General features: G+C 51.2%; 3 protein-coding genes across 9 annotated transcripts in view; 1 reads left to right on the forward strand and 2 right to left on the reverse strand.

Annotated features, from left to right (window-relative positions):
• The window catches only part of MXRA7 (matrix remodeling associated 7), a 30,346-nt gene extending 27,929 nt beyond the window's left edge, over nucleotides 1-2,417 (reverse strand). The window contains exon 1 of the mRNA XM_036837041.1: nucleotides 2,083-2,417. Coding sequence (XP_036692936.1) covers nucleotides 2,083-2,391 — 309 coding nt within the window. The 5' untranslated portion in view covers nucleotides 2,392-2,417. The remainder of the gene's footprint in view (nucleotides 1-2,082) is intronic.
• A 1,551-nt stretch (nucleotides 2,418-3,968) lies between these two features.
• Nucleotides 3,969-14,236, reverse strand: JMJD6 (jumonji domain containing 6, arginine demethylase and lysine hydroxylase). 4 transcript variants are annotated; one of them, XM_036837271.1, is made up of 7 exons: nucleotides 13,822-14,235; nucleotides 12,914-13,302; nucleotides 12,162-12,448; nucleotides 11,143-11,278; nucleotides 9,710-9,848; nucleotides 8,797-8,924; nucleotides 3,969-7,388 (listed from the first exon to the last, which is right to left on the reverse strand). In XM_036837271.1, exons 1-7 carry the CDS (start codon nucleotides 13,948-13,950, stop codon nucleotides 7,352-7,354), a joined length of 1,245 nt encoding a protein of 414 aa, XP_036693166.1. In that variant the 5' UTR covers nucleotides 13,951-14,235; the 3' UTR covers nucleotides 3,969-7,351. The 4 variants fall into 4 exon arrangements, 3 of the variants coding, with proteins under 3 accessions (XP_036693166.1, XP_036693165.1, XP_036693167.1); XM_036837270.1 differs by lacking the exon at nucleotides 3,969-7,388 and adding an exon at nucleotides 8,207-8,481 and having other exon boundaries at nucleotides 13,822-14,236; XR_005017821.1 differs by lacking the exon at nucleotides 3,969-7,388 and adding an exon at nucleotides 10,558-10,651 and having other exon boundaries at nucleotides 8,507-8,924; nucleotides 13,822-14,236.
• An 88-nt stretch (nucleotides 14,237-14,324) lies between these two features.
• The window catches only part of METTL23 (methyltransferase like 23), a 6,845-nt gene continuing 1,760 nt past the window's right edge, over nucleotides 14,325-19,409 (forward strand). The window contains exons 1-2 of one of the 4 annotated variants that reach the window (XM_036837274.1): nucleotides 14,325-14,719; nucleotides 18,366-18,470. In XM_036837274.1, coding sequence (XP_036693169.1) covers nucleotides 18,387-18,470 — 84 coding nt within the window. In that variant the 5' untranslated portion in view covers nucleotides 14,325-14,719; nucleotides 18,366-18,386. Of the gene's footprint in view, nucleotides 14,720-18,365; nucleotides 18,471-19,409 lie in introns of those variants that run through there. The other 3 variants (XM_036837273.1, XM_036837275.1, XM_036837276.1) reach the window with 3 other exon arrangements.

The following is a 19,409-nucleotide window of genomic DNA, read 5'->3' on the forward strand; positions in this document are numbered from 1 at the left end:
GAGTGGGTAACAGTGGATATTTGTGTCCCCCAGCACCTGGCCCAGGGCCTTGTGCACAGCTGGAGTCGACGGGGGCTTGCTAGCTCAGAGAGGGCTGGAGACCTGAACCCAAAAGGGAAGGGCGAGACCTCCAAAGGAGGAAATGGACTTAAACTTAATTCTCCCGTTGGGTGGATCATGTCAGGACAGGCTGTGGAGAGGAAGGAGGACGCACAAGCCTCAACTGTCATAGTCATCTGCTCTGGCAGCACACCGGCTCCGAGGCTGTGTCCACCACACGACCCTCCGTAACATGTCTAGTCCTTCGAAGCCCCCACTCGCCCTCACCGGACCTGCTTTCTCCCAGCCAGAGGCAAACCAGGGCTGCTTTTTAAAGAACCACTAAACCCGCTACATATCATATTGCCAAGAGCCTTAGAGGCCTTGTAGAAAGTTCTTTCAGAAGTGCTGTAACCCAGAGGATCGAGATGACTGAGCACCACTAAAGGACATTTTATTTATTTATGTATTTATTTATTCATTTATTTTTGGCTGCGACATGCGGCATGCGGGATTTTAGTTCCCCGACCAGGGATCGAACCTGGGCCCCTGCAGTGGAAGCGTGGAGTCTTAACCACTGGACCGCCAGGGAATTCCCTAAAGAACATTTTAAATTTCAGTCCAGAAGCTGCCTCTGGGTGAAAAGGGGCCACTGTGTTAACTCTAGGAGCAGGGCTGACTGAGAGCAAGTGGCAGCCTGGGAATAGCCCCTATACCTCCCCTGTTCCCAAGAGAATCCTAAATATGGGAGCAAACCTAACACATCAGCACACGTCCAAACCCCACCTGCCATCACCACAGGTGAGGTCAGCAAGAACCACAGGGCCTCGGTGCTCCCTGGGATGAATACAGCAGCTCTCAGGCTGGTTAGAATACACTCTGACACAATTAGTCACCCTCTTGTCAAGCAAAGCGCCTGCTCACAGGGGGTCTGGGACAATTACTCAGCAAAGAGAAATGCCTCCGCCCAGCCTCACTGCTTCCTCCTCCCCGCAAGGGTTCTCTCCAGTATAAACCATTGTGTCCAGCAAAATTCAGAGTGGGTGCTGCAGACATGCTCACAACGCACCAAAGCAGCTTGCTCACGGTTTTGACCGTCCTGGCCATCCTCCCTTCCAAGAATGGGAGCTCAGGAGTCAGAACAAGGCGTTCTGATCAGGCTCTGGACCCTTGCTGGCGGCCTGGAAGGGCCAAGGGGGCTGAAGTCCTGGGAAGGCGCGTGGCTTCACGCCTGGCAACTAGGCTTCCAATCTAAAGAGATACGTCGGAAAAAGTGTATCGCGCTGGGCAGAGGAGTGCCCACAAGCCATCAGACGCCCCTCTGGATATCCTGAAGCAAGACGACGGCCGCGGGGTCAGGACAGAGCTGCCGGACTGCAGAAGCAGGAGGGCGGCTTTGTGGGGCTCAGCTGTGCCGCAGGAGGGCCTTATCCTGCTTCCGCACTGCACGCTGGCCCGACTGATCTGCAGCCCCTGGGGGAGTGTGCAAAGCACCGTGCAGTTTGGAAACGGCAATAAAAAGGACTGCAATTGTCCGGTGCCTTTCTTTCAGTCCCACCCAATGGGTTTCACACATAAATGACTCAGGAATCTGGATTTCAAATTAGCCTAAAAAGAAAAGGCAGCTTTCCTTTTTTCTTTCTTTTCTTTAAGTATTATATTTTCCACTATCAAGACAACTGTCATTGCAGCCCTTGAAACAAGCCACATGCACGTGGATTTGGGAACCCGTGGGCTGGTGGGTGAGGGGTGGGGAGTGGGGTATGACCCGTGCCGGGGGAGGAGAGGCCAAGAAGAGGAAAGCCAGCCAGGCGACAAAACACAACTCAGACAGGCTCGGCGACACTTCGGGGGAGGGCGGTGAGTCTGCACGCCGGGACCTTCCCTTCCTGCCGTCCGCGGGCTCCTGCCCTCCATGAAGCAGCCCGGCCCAAGACTGGTGGCCCGGTTCTCGACTCTGCCGGGGGGCGCCAGGGGGCGCCGAGCCGCGGAGGATACCTGGCCCCAGAGTGGGAAGGGGCGCCCGGGAGGGCGGGTCCGTACCTGCCTCTCCTCGGCGGCCTGCTCCTCCGCCTCCGCCGGCGCCGCCGCGGACTCTTCCGGCGGCGCGGATTCGTCCGGCGGCGTGGGCTCCCCCGGCCCCTCGGGCGCGGCCGCCGGCTCCGCCGCGCAGGGGCCGAGCGGCGCGGGCGTCCCGCTTGCCTCGGCCGGGGTCGTGGACTCCGGGGGCGCGGGCTCCGGGGTGTCGGGGCTCGCGGCCGCCCCGCGCCTCACCAGCAGCCAGGCAAGCAGCAGCGCCAGCGCGGTGGCCAGCGCGGGCAGCGCGGCCAGCAACTCGGCCGGCGCCTCCATCGCGCCGCGGCCGCCCGAGTGCCCGCCCGCTGGGACCCCGAGGGAGCGTGCCGCGCCGCGCCCCGCCCCGGGGCGGAGCCCCCGCCGCGCCCCGCCCCGTGCCCGCCCCCGACCTCCCAGGACCCGGGGTGGGGGTGGGGGTGACTCAAGACGCTAGGGACCAGAGCCCTGGCCCCTTGGGAAGTGCTCCTGAGGTCCGAGAAGGGCCAAGCTCTCCCTGCCCGGGCAGGCCCGACGCTTTGGGCTTAGGCTCCTTTTGAAAAGCAGTTTGAAATACCCAGTACTCCGGGGCCCTTTCGGCATCATTTTAGACCCGCGCAGGTCATCTTAGAGCACTTTGGAATTGCTAGTTGGGGAATGCTAAGGGCCAAGTAAAGACAGGAGGGTTCACTAGACGGTAGCTCTGGACTGCCTGTAAGACAGTGAAAACACCAACTCTGCTTACTTTCAGCCACTTTATAGACACGTCACCAGCTGCTTTTATTCCTTGGGGTTGCTTTGATACATTTTCACAAAGAGGACGTTTCTAGGTGCTGGCCGGTGCAGGCCCCTTCCCCGTCTGGACCCAGCAGCCTTCCACACAAGCCTCAGGGTATGGAGGCTGCCCCCAAAGACGGGCTTCAGGAATTCAGCACCAGGTGCTGTGGGTCAACTCTATTTCCCCTACTGTCTTTCTTCTTCGCGTAATTCTGGAACGTAGGAGGGTGGAATGAGGGAAAAGAAGCCTACTGTTTTTGTTTCTCCAGACCCTTCCAGGGCTCTGTCACTGAACAGTGTATGTTGGAGACAAATGCATTGTAACTGAAAACTTTATTTCCTACCACTCCCAAACCCTGCTCTAGTTATTTTTAAAAGAACAAGGAGTGGACAAAGTTTGTAAGGTATCATGCCAAACACAGGCCTAATATTGAAAAACCAGGGTTCCGGTTTTTGTTTAGGATGCATTTAATATTCTAGAAAACGTACAGTGATATTTGATGTAAGCCAAGATGCTGGAAGGAGTGCCTCTTTTTTTTTTTTTTTTAAAGAATTGCTTATTTTTTCTTTTTTCTTTGGCTGCGCCACACAGGGTGAGCTTAATCCTGCTGCATGACATAGTACTGGGGGGACACGCAAAAGGAATTTTAGTCGCCGTTGATAAAAAATGCCCCACAGCTATAAAATATGCAGTGAGGTTTATCTCTTGGGTACTGGCTTTTGACCAGGGGGCACTTTCAGCCAAAGTGTTTGGGCCTTATTTTTGTCACCTGTCCACCTTGTTTTAAATATACAGTTGACCCTTGAACAACATGGGTTTGAAGTGCATGGGTCCACTTCGACGCGGATTTTTTTCTATAAACGCATACTGTGGTGCTACACAATCCGAGGCTGCCTGCAGAAACCAGAACCACAGATACAGAGGGCTGACTATGTTTTTCTTGAATTTTCCACTGTGTGTAGGGAGGGTTGTTACCCCTAAACCCTGAGTTGTTCAAGATCAAGTGTATATCTAAGAGGTCCTATTGTGCAGACAAACTCAGTACACTTTATTGACTTTCAATGAGTAAGAATGAAAACAAGGACAAGACAATGCAAACAACCCAACCCCAAATCAAGTTGCTTTATTTAAAATGATGAACAAGTTTCATCCCAGTGAAAAGTTAAAAATGCCAATCCAGTTGCGGCCCCACCGGCATTTGGTGGCGGACCCCACAGGAAAGACCCAAGCAGAACTAGGAGGCGCTCAGGGTGCTCTACGTGACCCCTGGGAAGGCACCAGGCACTCAGGAGACAGTCCCAGTTCCTCTGTAGTGTCCAGTCCCCGCGGAGACAACAGGCAGGCGGGGCCGGTTCTCCTCCTCCGGGGAGAGCAGAGGCTGGGGCCAGATGCTCCAAGTTTTTGAACTTGAATCATGAGACGAAGTTGAGAGCCACCTCTGCAGTTTTGCTGCATACAATGTAACATCCGTGTAACATTATGACAGAAGCCGGGGAGGGTGGAGTATAAGGAGAAACCAGACTCCACATGGAACCATGAGCGGGACCCAGTACACAGCAGGAACAACTTATTTGTGGAAATGCTACATACAATTCAAGAAACCTACAGCTGCGTGCTTATATGCCTACTTCCTAGACAGTGCTTTTTACAACATTTACTGCAAAACCCTCGTTCCACCCCACACTCTTTTCTGGAGTCTAAAGCATATCAAGGCAGAAACTCTAATAAATGTGTAAAGCACTTGCACCAGCAACTTTCTTGCTGATCCTTCGTTTAAATACCTTTAGCTGATTCACAAAGAAGCTGCGTCCTACGTTAAAAACACAGCTATAATTATAATTATGTTCTTTTATGAAGATCTCATAAACTTGCATTTAGTAAGGACTGAACTTGCTTTTCTGGTCACGGAGATGGACGTGCATGGCTCTACCCACTCTGACCCGTGGCCCTTGTGAACAACAGCCAAGTTCACCGTCTGTGAAGCTCCACGAGGTCAGGGATCTGGGTTTGTCACTGTGGCGTCTACAGCACCTAGAACAGTGCCTGGTGCTGAAACATTTGTTGACTGTTTTAATAATTAACAAAGGGGCATCTGCAAGCGTGAGCAAAACGTGAATAACGTCCCTGCTTTTGGTGGCTCTCCCCTCAAAGGCATCACCCTCAACACAACAGCACTACTGACCCCAGAGGCACCTGTGTGCAGCACTGGCCACCTCGGGCTGATGGTAAAGCCTTTGGTACCTCCCTCATCCCCAAAGACCCAGAGCCCTCCTGATGTCCTGGGTCCCCCGCTCCTGTCTCGCCCATCCCACTCCTCCTCTACAGTAGTTATTAGTCCAGATCCTTTCTTCCAGGACCCAGCTTGTTGGTTTTAAGATCAGCTGTCGTCTCAGAAAATAATCTCTAAAAATAGTTTAATGTTATATCTTTCTCCTTACTATCCTTGACACCACTCAAAGGAGTAGCTCACGCCAGGTGGGTAGAAAGGTTAACTTTAGAACAGATGGACCCTTGGTTCCTGCTTCCTACCTCACCGTGATCACCCAGCCACACTCCACTGCTTTCTGTTTCCCCACCTCGGCCCTGCTTTGCTTCCACAATGGTGTGTTTGCCTGGCCCACAGTGACAGTAAAAGGGGGGCTGCTGAATCTCTGGCCTGGCTAAGACAACGAAAGAGTGTCCCACAGTCATTCGTGTGGGGTGGCGAGACCCAAACGTAATCCCCGCTACCCAGGCACTTTCAGGAGAGGTGACTGTGGGCCTGTCAGACGGGCTGGATCCCTTATATCTGGGTATTGTTTTTCAAACAGGAATCACCTTTGGCATCTGGGGAAGTAAAACTGGGTGACTAGTCTCTCAAACCAAACTTCCACTTTACCATCCCTGCTGCTGCAAATGCATCCCACCACGCCCCCTGGTGGCAAGAAGCCTGTTTGGTGGTTTCATCCTTTAAACTGAAGTGGAGGGAGGCGCAGTTGGTATGGATTTTAGAGGAAAAGGAGTGAGTGTGACAGCCCGGTAGCAACACTGGGAAAAAGAAAAAAGCATTTTGAAGATGTCAAGAAAAGTTTTTTAAAAACGAGGAGGAATGCCATTCAAATATGAATAAAATCTCTCAGGGTTTGGATCTGCTCACAACCACAGACACTGGAGCCAGAGGGCCAGGGAGGGGGAGTGGCAGGTAGAGCGATGCTAGGAAATGAGCAGACGTTCCATCCAACCCGGACGCGTGTTTTGGTTGGCATTTCAGAATGCAGAAAATTGGACGCAGACAAAATAGGGGACCAGCCTTCTAGAGTAAAAGCCACACGACCGACCCAGAGAGTCAGGAAGTGATAACTGGTCTATCAAACGTGGAACACGTGGCAAAGAAGCGACCAGGATTCCCCTGATCACACCCGCTTGAAGGGAGGATTTTGAGAGACAACAGCATACAACTCCAGCCACCTGCCCACATGCCTCTGCACCAGTGAAGCTCCCCGGCCCCAAGCTGCTGGTGCCCTTCCCTTCCTCATTCCAGCCCAGAAAATGCTTTTCACGGGGGCACGCCCTCAACAACCCCCTCTTAGGGTGAATTTAGGGACAGATGAAGGCAAGGAGGTGAACTGACAGGGCAAGAGATGGAACCCGCTGGGCAGTCCCTAAGTACTTAAACCAGAGTTATTTAGAAGCCTAAACAGATCCCAAAGGCCAGACGCACCACCTCTGCATTTATTCCCAGCAGGTAACACGATCCTCACCTAATGTCTGCAGGGCCAAGAAGTGGGGACACTATCATGAACCCTCTTACAGAGTGAGAGCTTCTGACTTGTGGATCACGTGGTGGGAACGATGGCGACAAATCTTTAAGAACTTGGCTCTGTTTATAATTTAAGTTCTGTGATGACAAAATTATCCCTGGACTCTAACAGCCTCTCTCATTGTGGAGAAAAAGTAATGAATCCTAAAATAGCACTAGGCAGTGGTGAGTGGCCGGGTTACTGCCACCGAATGCGTTTTTGGACGGACGACGGCATACAGGAGGGCGGCACACTCGTGGTCCTTCTTACACGTAATCGCTTCACACAGAACTCACCGCTCACCACTCTCGGCGTCTCTGCTTGCGTGCAGCCGGCCACGTGGACGGCGGGAGTCCCTCACCAACACCAGCGAGGCAACAGATGCAACAAGGCATTCAAAGGATCACAACCCTCCAGCCTTGCGGTTGACCAGCTTGGTTTTAAAGGAGAAGCACAGCACCTTCTCGCCTGACATCACGGAGGCCTTCGGTGCTTCACTAAGCATGCGGAGTTTTTTAACTTCTTGACAATCTAGTCTCAGTAAGCAGAAAGAACAGCATGTGACCGGAGACAGGAGCTTGGGCCAGAGAGGATTATCCAAATTCAAAGAAGACAAAGGAGAAGGTAGGAGCAGAAGACAGGAAAACTGAGTTGGGTGGCCGCCAACAGCTCACGTGGGAGCCACTTCAGGGAGAGCTTCTGCTCAGGGGTGAGCACGGCCTCCACAAGTGTCCCTAATCCTGCCAAGGAAAGTACAACTGCCTGTAATCAGCATGTAGACAGCACAGCTTCGGCAAAGCTGGAAGGACATGTTAAAAGCAGGACCCCCAGAACCCCAGGTTGATGTAATGGCAGGGCTTTCTCTAAAAACTTTTCTTGCAAAGTCACACCCCAAGGGCAGATATAAGTCTACAGTATAGAAAAAACTTAAAAAAGCAAGAAGAGAAATCTAAGTATGCCTGGGAAAAGGACAACATGGGTTGAGAAATGCACAATCTAGTCTGATAAATTCACTTGATTAAGACACCCGAATTTCCCCCACGGAATTCCAGCCAGACCCCAGAGAATGAGGAAAAGACGACAGAAAGGAATGTAGGTCCTGTTCATCACATTTAAGCAAGCGCCAGGCTGCTTGGAGATACAAAGAACGTAACAGGAACGTCAGCTGCAGCAGTCAGGGACTTCAGACAGAATCCCACAGGCTTCAGTATTTCACTACCTTCCTTGAAACCTCACCTTTTTTTTTTTTTTTTTGTGGGCCTTGTCGGGCGGCATGCGGAACTTCCCCAACCAGGGATCGAACTCGTGCTCCCTGCATTGGAAGCTCGGAGTCTTAACCACTGGACCACCAGGGAAGTCCAAAACCTCACCTCTTAATGCTGCCTACAGTTGACACTTCAACTAGCAGCACACGGACAACAGGGTTCTGGGGTTTAAAGACCCTGGACGCACGCAGAGTCACCAGACTTCAGTGGGAGCCTGTCGTGTGCCCAGCACCAGAGCAGGTGCTTGCAAAAAGATTAGCTTATGGATTTTTATCTCAAGTTTTAATTTATTTAGATCCTATAAGGTTTAAAACAAAAACAAAAACCCACTGGAGACATGATTACGATTTTATAAGGAATCTGCAAGTGCTCAAAGCAGCAGTGGCAAACGGGGAGAAAAAGCAGGAGGCCACGCCTCAGGCTCTTCAGAAGATATGGGGTAACTTCTCAGCATTCTCTTCCTTTCCTGCGGTAACTGTCACTTCCCCATCAAGGGCACCCACCAGCGGAATCACTATCTTCTCCCAAGATCATGACAAGAAGAGCAACAAGGGGAGCTTCTGGCATTCTCCAGGAAAAAAATTTCCAAGATATAAAATGAATTTAACTTTTATTATTAAATAATGTAAAGGGTTCCCTTGGCACCATCCACGTAGATTCTCGCTCTTACGCATAAAACAAGCCACGTTCACTTGCATCGGTAGCGGAGAAAAAAGCTACGGTAGCAAATGCGAAGTGACTGGACTCCCGTTCCCAGAGCCTCCTCATTCTCTGGCTTTCGCTGGCCCTCCCGGGTCTGCGGGATCCACAAGGCCGCCCCCCAGGGCCCCGCCGCAGGCTGCAGGCACGTCCTTGCACACAGACGACAGCCACGCGCGGTCACCTGGAGGAGCTGCGCTCTTTGCTCACACAGTCGTCCTGGGAGGTGGTGTCCCCGTTTCCCACTGTGCTGCACGTCCTCCTCTTCTTCCTGCGGTGCATCGTCCCCTCGCCTTCAGAGCCAGACTCGCACTGGACACGGGAGGAGAAAAACAGGGGTTCGGTCGGATGCAGCCCCGTTCTTCACTGAACGAACCTCTGCCCTCAGGAGACAGCGCGATACTGTCCACACCTCCCTGAGGCAAAAGGGCCATTTAGGACACAGTCGGGATATCTGCCTCCTCAGACCCCGAGGGTCCCTCCAGTGTTCTCTAACAGCAGGGTTGTTTGTCTGAAATCAAGATCCCCCTCTAAGACTGTGTGAGAGCCAGCACTTTGCGATGGCATCGTGGAATTTCACTGCACAGCACGTAACACTCATAAAACACACGGCCTCCTCCAAAGAGGAGGCAGGATCAGTGGATCACACAGTCATGAGACAGGCATTTCATCTGCTAAAAGCACGGATGCTCTTACCCAGTACTGTGTTAGCTTAAACAAGGTGACTGAATTTGCTGAGTTTCTAGGCTTATAATTTACTATCCACAGGGGAAATTCCTAACGTGGGTCTTGAGTTTGGAGAATTCTTGGAGGTTGAATCCCGACACCACTGTCCGCTAGCTGTGTGATCCCGCGTCATTTACAGAATCCCCAGATACTCCTCTCACCTCTAGAGATTATTGTAATGATTCACTAATATGTGCAAAGCTACAAAATGGGCAAAATTCACCCCGCAGCAAGCACGTGGGCAGCTGCAGTTCTTGCAAGAAAGTGAAACACGTTGCCATCGTTCTCCCTCCCGGGCAGGAGGCGGGAAAGTCACATCTGGTTTTCAGGGTGACCTGCCCTGGAGGCCCGGGCGGCGAGCACGGACTCACCTCCGAGTCCGAGTCGGACGAGCTGGAGCTGGAGGAGCTGGAGGAGTCGCTGGAGCTGTCGGAGGCGATGCCCGTGGACTCCTGCAGGTCGACGGAGTCAGCCAGGACCGCCAGCTCGGGGTGCTCCTGCTTCAAGATCCTGAGAGACAAGACGCGTGTTCTCAGTACTGGGACAGGCGGCGACACCCACACACAGTACCCCAGACTCAGAGCTGAGCCCTGCCTCTCCTAGACGTGCCTGTACAGTGGTGAGGACACACGGATCCACAGGCTGGGGACAAAACCCCACGTGCTGCTCAGGCTTTCCTGAAAGGAAAACTAGCCACACACAACTCGCTACCCCCTGTGCAGACGACACAGACGTGCTGCTGAGACGTGAGGCAAATCTTCCTTGAGTTAGGCTCAGTTTTCTCCTCGGGAGAAACAATCTCTCTCGCTCGTAGTTTTTCCTGAACCTTCCCTGGCTGCTGTTTTTTAACCTCTCCTTTCCACAGCACAGTACTTAACGATGGGAGCGGGGCTTGGTTACATTGGTTTGTAAGAGACAAGAAGTATCAGGTTAACAGAGGGGGTCCCCCCTCACTGGGAGATGAAGCTGAACGGGGCTGTCAAGGGCAGCGGGCAGCCCTCCCCTTTGGAACCTATTCCGGCAGCCACTGCAGCCAGGGACAAAGGACCTGCTGTTCGGGACGGCCTTCAGCGTGACCGAACGGCAGCACGCAGCAGCCTGCGGGACAGAGTCAGGGGGCCTCAGATGCCCGAGAGTCTGGGGGGAACAAAGCCGCCACCCTTGCCGGCCCTCTCAGCAGGGGGGCTGAGCACTGAACAAGCCAGAATCCCTCTCTTACCCCGAGAGCTGGTCCCTCCAGGTCAGGGTTGGGACACAGTGGCACGGGGTGGCTGGGGGTGGCTTGCACTGCCGCTGCCCGTGCTGTATCTGTTCTGTGGATAAACAGAGGAGCTAAGTCTCCAGGGCAGTCACCTCGCTCACAAGAACTGAAGGTCATAAGTTCAAATGGGAATAATGCTTTGCGGTAAGAAAAAGAAATAACCAAAATAAAACCCAAACAAAATGGCTTCCTTCGCTAGTGCTAGCTCTGGGAAACAAAACAAAACAAAACAAAACAAAAAACCAAAACCAAAACCAAAAACAAAACAGAAAACGAGGAACCATCCCAATTATGACCATGTTTTGACTGACTGGCTTCAATCAAACATGCAGTCTTACCCTGTCACCTCAAGGCTGGCAAACATCCTGAGAACTAGCCCTGACCTTGGACCCACTCTCCTCTACCCGTGAGGTTTTGCGGCCCCAGCTTTTCCCAGGCCTGTCTAAAATCAGCACATGTTATTGCACCAGTGGACTCTTTCCATTTTATCTCTGGGGTAGAAGTTGGAACAAAGCAAAAATAAGAAAAAAAAAAGGCTCTCACCTATACCATTTCCTTGATAACTTTGGTCTCCCTCTTACCGTCTTGTGCCAGACAACAGGGAAGTTGGTGCTGCTGGCAAAATTCTGGGTAATGGCAATGGTGGTGTCAAGGTTGAGGACAACGTGCCACCAGCCTCCTGAAATCCAACAAGTAAACAGTTAAACAGGATTGGTTCTACGCACAATCGCTCCATGACGTAAACCTCACATAACAAATAACACAAACTTCAGAACCTGGGGATTCCTGTCCACAAGGGAGAGCTTTAGAGACACAGGACCCAGCGAGGTAAATGCTCCTTCTGAGGGCAGGACTCACCAACGACCTGTTTGTGTAACGTTTTACTGGAGCGTGGCTGCACCTGTTTGTTTATGGATTGTACCTGGCTGCCTTCCTGCCACTTGGGCAGAGCTGAGCGGTTACAACCGAGACTATCCAGCCCGCAGTGCCTAAAATATCTGTTCTCTGGCCCTTTTACAGAATAAATGTGTCAAACCCTGTTAATCCAAAGCTGTGACCAAAACTGTAAAGGCAGCAAGTTCTTCAGTTTCTAGATGGAGGATGCCCCTCTTAAACACCCGTACTTCCAACACTCACCCTATCAAAACAAAGTGTAGTTTTCAGGTGTGGGATTTCCTGCCTCTTGGCTCTTAAGTCACTATTTCCTGCCTCAATCCACCCAGTGCTACACTGATCAAAAACCCCATTTATAGAAATAAGCACAAGTCACTGAACATATTCAATAAACAAAGACACTAAGTATCTACTAGGAATAAACATGAATAGGCTCTCTACATACAGGAAGTTTATCAATAGTCATTATACATCCAGGTTACAAGAAACGTGGCCAGCAGCGCCCTGAGCACGTGACCACACAGCAACACATCTCGGTCAGAGGCGGGGACCAGTCACTTCACCCAGAGTCAGCGTGCAGAGGGATTTCTTTGACTCTCTCGATATAGTTGTGTTCCAAAAATTACAAATTACTGAAATCAAAGAATGTACTTTCAGTTCATCTGTACCTGGTACAAAGACAGTCTCTCCTGGTTTTTGTAAGACCTCCAGGGGTTTGAATTCGGGTGGCCAGGTTGGAAGCTGTGTCCGGGGATAGATGACATTAAACCAAGTAATAGCTTCATCTTGCTGGTTCCCTCCTTCTTCTCGGGTCACCTTGATGAGTTCCCTGGGGGTGCTGGTAGGGAACAGGCACCAGCGCTTGTGGCCCTGAACTAAGGCATTCCAGGCACTGGTTCCCAGAGGGTCGATGTGAATTCCGGTTCCAGAGCGTGGTGGGCCCATCACAAACCACCTAAAGGATGGAACCATCCAAGATGTGAAGTGGAATTTAACCACACGTACACACCGCAAAAGAAGCTTTAATTTTATACAAACATTATCGTTATTTCAAAGACTACACAAATTCTGGTACACAGAAATGCTGAGGGAATTGTGCATGGACTGATCCCTAACAGAAAAAGGAAAAATCACTGACATGTCTTACTGCTGGACTTTAACTAACTATTAAAACATCCCTTAGAGAGCACTGGTTCAACTTTGGGTGCACGTTTGAATCACCTGGGGAGCTTTCAGAAATCCTGATGCCCAGGCGACACCAGGCAGGAGGCCCTGGGCAGGCACCAGAAGCCCTCTAAGTAAGTGCCATGTACAGCCAAGAGAGAACCACTCACTGTTTTGGAAATAGATTAGCTGACTGCGCTCAGCTGCCCCTGCTGCTGTAGACAAGATTATAACCACATCACTGCCCAGTATTTACCTGTAAGGGGGCCTGCGCTTCTCCCCCGCATACTGGAAAAGGTCATCGGTGAAGAACTTGGGCACCTTGTAGTCTTCCAAAAGTTTCCTTCTTTTGGGGTGTTCCCCATAGCTGCTGTCAAAGATGTAAAGGGGGCTGTCATCTCGGGTGCTCTCCATGTACTCGATGTAGTATTTCATCTTCATCTTCACGGAATAGCCGTCGTTATCCTCACCACACTTGAATTTCTGGTTCCGGTATTTCCTTTTGAGGCGCTCCAGAGTCCATTTCTCCTGCGCGGACCAGCCCTCTTGGGCATTCAGCAGAACCACGGGCTTGTACGGTCTTTCGTAACGTTCCACAAATTCACCCACCGACAACTGTAAGGCGTCTGCTCTTTCCACATTGTCCTGAGGGAATCAGAAAAGACCTATCGCATTAAAGAAAGAAAAAAAAAAAAAAGTCCGGCGGCAGTTAAGGGTGTCCCCCAAGGCCAATTAGCAATCACATACCCAAGGAGCCAGATTCTATTTCCGGCTCCTCTTAGGGAGGGAAAAGGACCTGCGTGCGTTCGGGCACTGCACACCCAGCGCCACCGCATCAGGGAAGGGGGGCTTCGCGTCTTCCACTCGTGGCTTTTGACAGCCAGGGTCCCTAGGGCCCCGCCACCCAAAGGGATACAGGGGTGACAGGCCTCGTGAAGGGCGTCAGGGGCGTGGGACTCCAGCTGCCTCGGCAGGCGCGGCTGCGGCGCATAGAAGGAGGCCCACCCTGGGATCTGGGCCCCGATGACCCCGACCTCCGCGGGGTGCGGGCGAGCCCATCGGAACTCCAGGGGCCGTGCTGGGCGCGGACCCCGGCCCCGGTAGAGGTGCGCAGCTCCCGGGGATGCCCGTGCCCCGCCCGGCCCGCGATCGCGGCCCGCTCACCGCAACGGCCGCCGGGTTCAGCGAGAAGCTCTCGTAGTAGTTGTGCCGGATCCAGTCCAGCGAGTCCTTCAGCTCCGGCCGCGCACTCCGCTTGGCCTCGCGGATCCGCTTCTTGCTCTTGTGGTTCATCCTGCACGGTCACCAGCTGGTTCCGCGACGACCCCGGCGCAGCTCGCTTCCTGCCACCAGTGCGTCCCCTCCCCGACCCGGGCGGCGGCGGCGGCGGCGTCGGCACCAAAACGTCCTTCGCTCCGGCCCGGCGCCTTTAAAGTCGCCTTCCAGAAAATTCACTCCCTAACCACCTCCCGAGCCTCGGGTTGGGCCTGCGTCGGCCGTCTTCCCCGCCCCCCACGGCCTCTTGCGATAAGCCATTGGCCTCCGAGCCTCTGGGGTCCGCCCTCACACACGCCGGGTCTCCGCCATGTTGGGAAGGTCAAGACGGTCGAGGCCCCACCTCGCTGCGGCCCCGCCTCTCCCGCACCCCCTTCCGGTTCGCGTCACTTCCGGCAGCCAGCAGTTCCTTCGTGGCCGGCTTCCGTCCGGCTCACAGCCGGGGCTTCTTGCGTTCTGTGTCTCGTTAGCCAAGTTTCGGGTCTGTTCTCGCCACGTGGCCATTTCGTCGCCCGAGGGGTGCTTACCCCCTTTTGCCGTCGGGTGGTAGCGACCCGACGTGGCGCCGGGGAGACGGCCCGAGCCGGTCTGAGAGCACCCGCGCGTGCAGCTTGGCAGCCTGGCGACCCGGCGCCCTCCCCTGCTCCCGGCCTGCCCGGGGGCCACCGACTCCCCTCCGACCGAGCGTGGCCTCCGAGGGCATGTGGTCCGGGCCAAGCGTTTTCGGTTCTCGGAGGAGCCGGGCCTGGGAGCTGAGGGGGCCGTGCTGGAGGTCCGCGTCCCGCAGGTGCGTGCGGAGGCACCCGGCGGGAAGCGCAGTGGGGCTGGAGCGGTTCTCAGCCGACCAGGGGCTATAGGGAGGGGGGTCCGCGGCCTCCCACCTTAGGGTGGACCACAGAGCGAAACGGTTTGGTATGAAGCCGTTTGGCAGATTAAATGTCTTTCAGTAAGAAATGTGAAGCCCCTGCTAGAAAGGGGGACTTTCCATACCTAATATTTCTTGACAGAAAAGTGGCATTCTTGACACCTAATATTTTTTTGATCTTGTTGAAGGGCTTCTTAGTTCAGTTTCTGGGGGGGGGGTAGGGGATTTCCAACCCTCACTAACCAAATAAAGTTTCTCAGGCTGGCATTGCTTCCTTTCAGCTCATGGCTGCCCCCGAACTCTCTCAAGAGCAATTATATTTTATATACCTCCAGTTTTCCAAAGCACTTTCACATTGCAGTGTTTCATTTTTTTTTTTAACATCTTTGTTGGAGTATAATTGCTTTACAATGTGTTAGCTTCTGCTGTATAACAAAGTGAATCAGCTATATGCATTCGTATATCCCCATATCCCCTCCCTCTTGAGTCCCCCTCCCACCCTCCTTTTCCCACCCCTCTAGGTGGTGGCAAAGCACAGAGCTGATCTCCGTGTGCTATGCGGCTGCTTCCCACTAGCTAGCTATTTTACATTTGTTAGTGAATATATGACAATGCTATTCTCTCACTTCGTCCCAGCTTACGCTTACCCCTCCCCGTGTCCTCAAGTCCATTCTCTACATCTGTGGCTTTATTCCTGTCCTGCCCCTAGGTTCATCAGAACCTTTTTTGTTTTCTTTTAGATTCTATATATATGTGTTAGCATAAGGTATTTGTTTTTCTCTTTAGCATAAGGTATTTGTTTTTCTCTTTCTGACTTACTTCACTCTGTATGACAGACTTGGTCCATCCACCTCACTACAGATAACTCAATTTCATTTCTTTTTATGGCTGAGTAATATTCCATTGTATATATGTGCCACATCTTCTTTATCCATTCATCTGTCGATGGACACTTAGGTTGCTTCCATGTCCTGGCTATTGTAAATAGTGCTGCAATGAACATTGTGGTACATGACTCTTTTTGAATTATGGTTTTCTCAGGGTATGTATATGCCCAGTAGTGGGATTGCAGGGTCATATGGTAGTGTTCTATTTTTAGTGTTTTAAGGAACCTCCATACTGTTCTCCATAGTGGCTGTATCAATTTACATTCCCACCAACAGTGCAAGAGGGTTCCCTTTTGTCCACACCCTCTCCAGCATTTATTGTTTGTAAATTTTTTTTTTTTAAATCTCAGGAGTTTTTTGTTTTTTTTTTTTAATTTATTTATGACTGTGTTGGGTCTTCGTTTCTGTGCGAGGGCTTTCTCTAGTTGTGGCAAGCGGGGGCCACTCTTCATCGCGGTGCACGGGCCTCTCACTATTGTTGCGGAGCACAGGCTCCAGATGCGCAGGCTCAGTAATTGTTGCTCACGGGCCCAGCTGCTCCACGGCATGTGGGATCTTCCCAGACCAGGGCTCGAACCCGTGTCCTCTGCATTGGCAGGCAGATTCTCAACCACTGTGCCACCAGGGAAGCCCTGTAGATTTTTTGATGATGGCCATTCTGACCAGTGTGAGGTGATACCTCATTGTAGTTTTGATTTGCATTTCTCTAACGATTAGTGATATTGAGCATCTTTTCATGTGTAACAGCAGCTGGTGGTGTAGGTATTGGCAGTAGCAGTTTAAATATGAGAAACAGCTTAAAAGGAGTTGAAGGCTGGAGTGGAACCCATTTCTGGCAGTTTCTAAATGCCTGCACGTTGAAATACCCCTTTGGATTGTTTTTTGCCGCGCCACGCGGTGTATGGGATCTTAGTTCCCCGACTAAGGATCCAACCCATGCCCCCTGCAGTGGAACTGTGGAGTCTTAACCACTGGACTGCCAGGAAAGCCCTCCCGACCTCCTTTGGATTTCTTCCCAAATTTAGGGAGTGGGTGAAGATAAGCCTTGTGAAAACAGATACACTTTTTTTTTTAACACCTAAATCTGCATAACTCACTCCTCAGGTCAGAAATCCTTCACTGTACTCCTGGGTAAAATCCACCAGGGCAGGCATTTTAATCATGCTTAGTGTATTTTAGGCACCAATATTTTTGTTGAGTGTATTGAATGATTAGGTTCAGACCTTCAGTTCCTTCACCTGTGATATTTTTACCTCTTCAGCTGCCTTTCCTACCTCCCCAGGAGGGGCATCCTTTGCTCTAGGAAACAAAGTCTTGCGATTTTGCAGTTTAGCAATCGCTAACTTTGTATACTTACTTTGTACTAGGTAGTTTTCATCGAATCTTCCTAACTTTTCTATGAAGATAGTATTTTGCAGTTGAGGAAACTGAAGCACAGACGGTTAAATAACTTGAGTGAGGTCACACAGCTAGTAAATTATAGATCTCAAGTTTGAACTCAGGCAGGCTCATTCCAGAGTCCTGAGCTATGTTACCTTGCCTCCCTAAATACCATGCTCTCATCATTCAGTGCCTCCCCAAAGGCTTTGTAAGTTGCCTACCTTCCTAACTGCAGGATTCAGCTCTAACTCAAACCTCTTCTAGGATGTCATCCTAGAACCCCACTGTTCCTCCTTAGCATTACCAGGTTATGCCTGTGCTTAAAACCCTCCAATATCTTCTCACTGCACTTACATAAAAGCTAAGCTTCCCGTGCCATACAAGACCTCACAAGTCTGGCCTCTGCCTTTTCCTCTGACCTGTGCTTGTACTACGCAGCCCTGCCTCCAGCCCTCAGGCCCACACTGCCAGGGCTCTCTGTGCCCAGCGAGAGGCTTTTCAGTTCCTGCTTCAGGGCCTTTGCCTGAATCATCCTCTCTCCCTATCTCGAGCAGACACCTTGTCCACCTGCTTGACCACCTTGTGGTCCCTGCCCACTCCCATTTCTCTCACATTACCCTGTTGTATTGTGCTTGTTGCAACGAAAAATATCCACTTGCTTACTTGTTGCTTGTCTCTCCCCAGTAGGAGATACATATATGTGTATGTAGTTCATATTCCAAGAGAGTTACATCCTCAGCCTATAATAGCTACTAAGCCACTCAGGCCCTGGATAAACTCTTGTTGAGTAAATGAAGGTATGAAGAATGCTTATCACATGGTATTGCAATTTTATATCCCGACCCTCCCCCAACCATAGGATGCAAACTGGAGAGAGGGAACTGTTGTTTTTGTAATGGATGCCAGTGCCAAGCGCTCAGTAATTGCCGTATATTCTTTTTTGAAAAACAAATTTATTTATTTTTGGCCGCATTGGGTCTTCATTGCTGTGCGCGGGCTTTCTCTAGTTGGGGCAAGTGGGGGCTACTCTTTGTTGTGGTGCGCGGGCTTCTCATTGCGGTGGCTTCTTGTTGCAGAGCACGGGCTCTAGGCGTGTGGGCTTCAGTAGTTGCAGCATGCAGGCTCAGTAGTTGTGGTGCACAGGCTTAGTTGCTCCACGGCATGTGGGACCTTCCTGGACCAGGGCTCAAACCCGTGTCCCCTGCCCTGGCAGGCGGATTCTTAACCACTGCGCCACCACTGTATAAATATTCTGACTTCCAGCATGAGTTATTTATGGCATACAAAAAAATTATTTTCAGGTCCTGCATCTTCAATATGGAATGTATGTTTGGCCCTGTGCTGTGGTCCTGGCCCAGTACCTGTGGTTTCACAGAGGATCTCTGCCAGGAAAGGCTGTCTTAGAGGTACAAGTGCCCTTGCAGTTTGCGAAAATCCTAGATTATTTTCCAATTTAAGTCTATATGCTGGTTATTGGGTTTTGTTAGATATTTTTAAGTCAGGGATGATTTGGCCAGCTTGTGAGGCAGGTGAGCTAAGAATGCTTTTAAAAGTGTTTAAAAAGAAAGTATGCACCAGAGACCATATGTGGTGCACAAACACTGATATTTACCGTCTAGCCTTTTAGTTTTAAAATGCATCCCATGCTCTCTCACCACTCCATCTGGCTCGACTGCTGAAGGCTTACAGCAGAAATACTATGCTTAAACCCGAAGACTAAATACAGAAGCTTAATAACACCTCTTAACTTTTGCAAAACCATGTAAATGAAATGAAGGCATTTGGTGCATACTTCTGGCCCAAAGTAGGGATGATTGTCAGCCATTTGGTAAAGGTCAGGAATCTCTATGCCCATCCTCAAACAGGAAGCGTGTGTTTCAACTGATATGAATAGTAATATTTATGAAGGCACTCCTTGGTATTTATTCCTTATTATGTTTATTAAGCTCCTTGCTGCTCTCAAGACCCAACTGGAAAATCCCGTTAAATATAAGAAAGTCATGTTGCAGACCTGTCAGGTTTTAGCCACATGAAAGCTATTTATAATTGGTAGTAACAACTGAACGGCTGGTTGTGCATCCACATCACCCACTGAGCTTTTAGACCTGGTGTCATAGAGAATTAGGAGCTCCTTATAGCTCATAGACCCTCACAGTTCAAACCCCCGCTTAAGGGTTAACTGTCAGTTGCAGAATTGAGGGCCCTTTAAAATGCTGAAATGGACCATGACTCCTTTGACCCAATTAGAACTGCCATGACAAACTTGGAGGAAGCTCCACATAGTAAAGCAGTGTTGAATTATGGCATGTTTTATAGACATGGCATTACACATTGACCAATGCAAG

This window comes from Balaenoptera musculus, chromosome 20 (genome assembly GCF_009873245.2).
Source record: "Balaenoptera musculus isolate JJ_BM4_2016_0621 chromosome 20, mBalMus1.pri.v3, whole genome shotgun sequence".
NCBI classification, from domain to species: domain Eukaryota; kingdom Metazoa; phylum Chordata; class Mammalia; order Artiodactyla; family Balaenopteridae; genus Balaenoptera; species Balaenoptera musculus.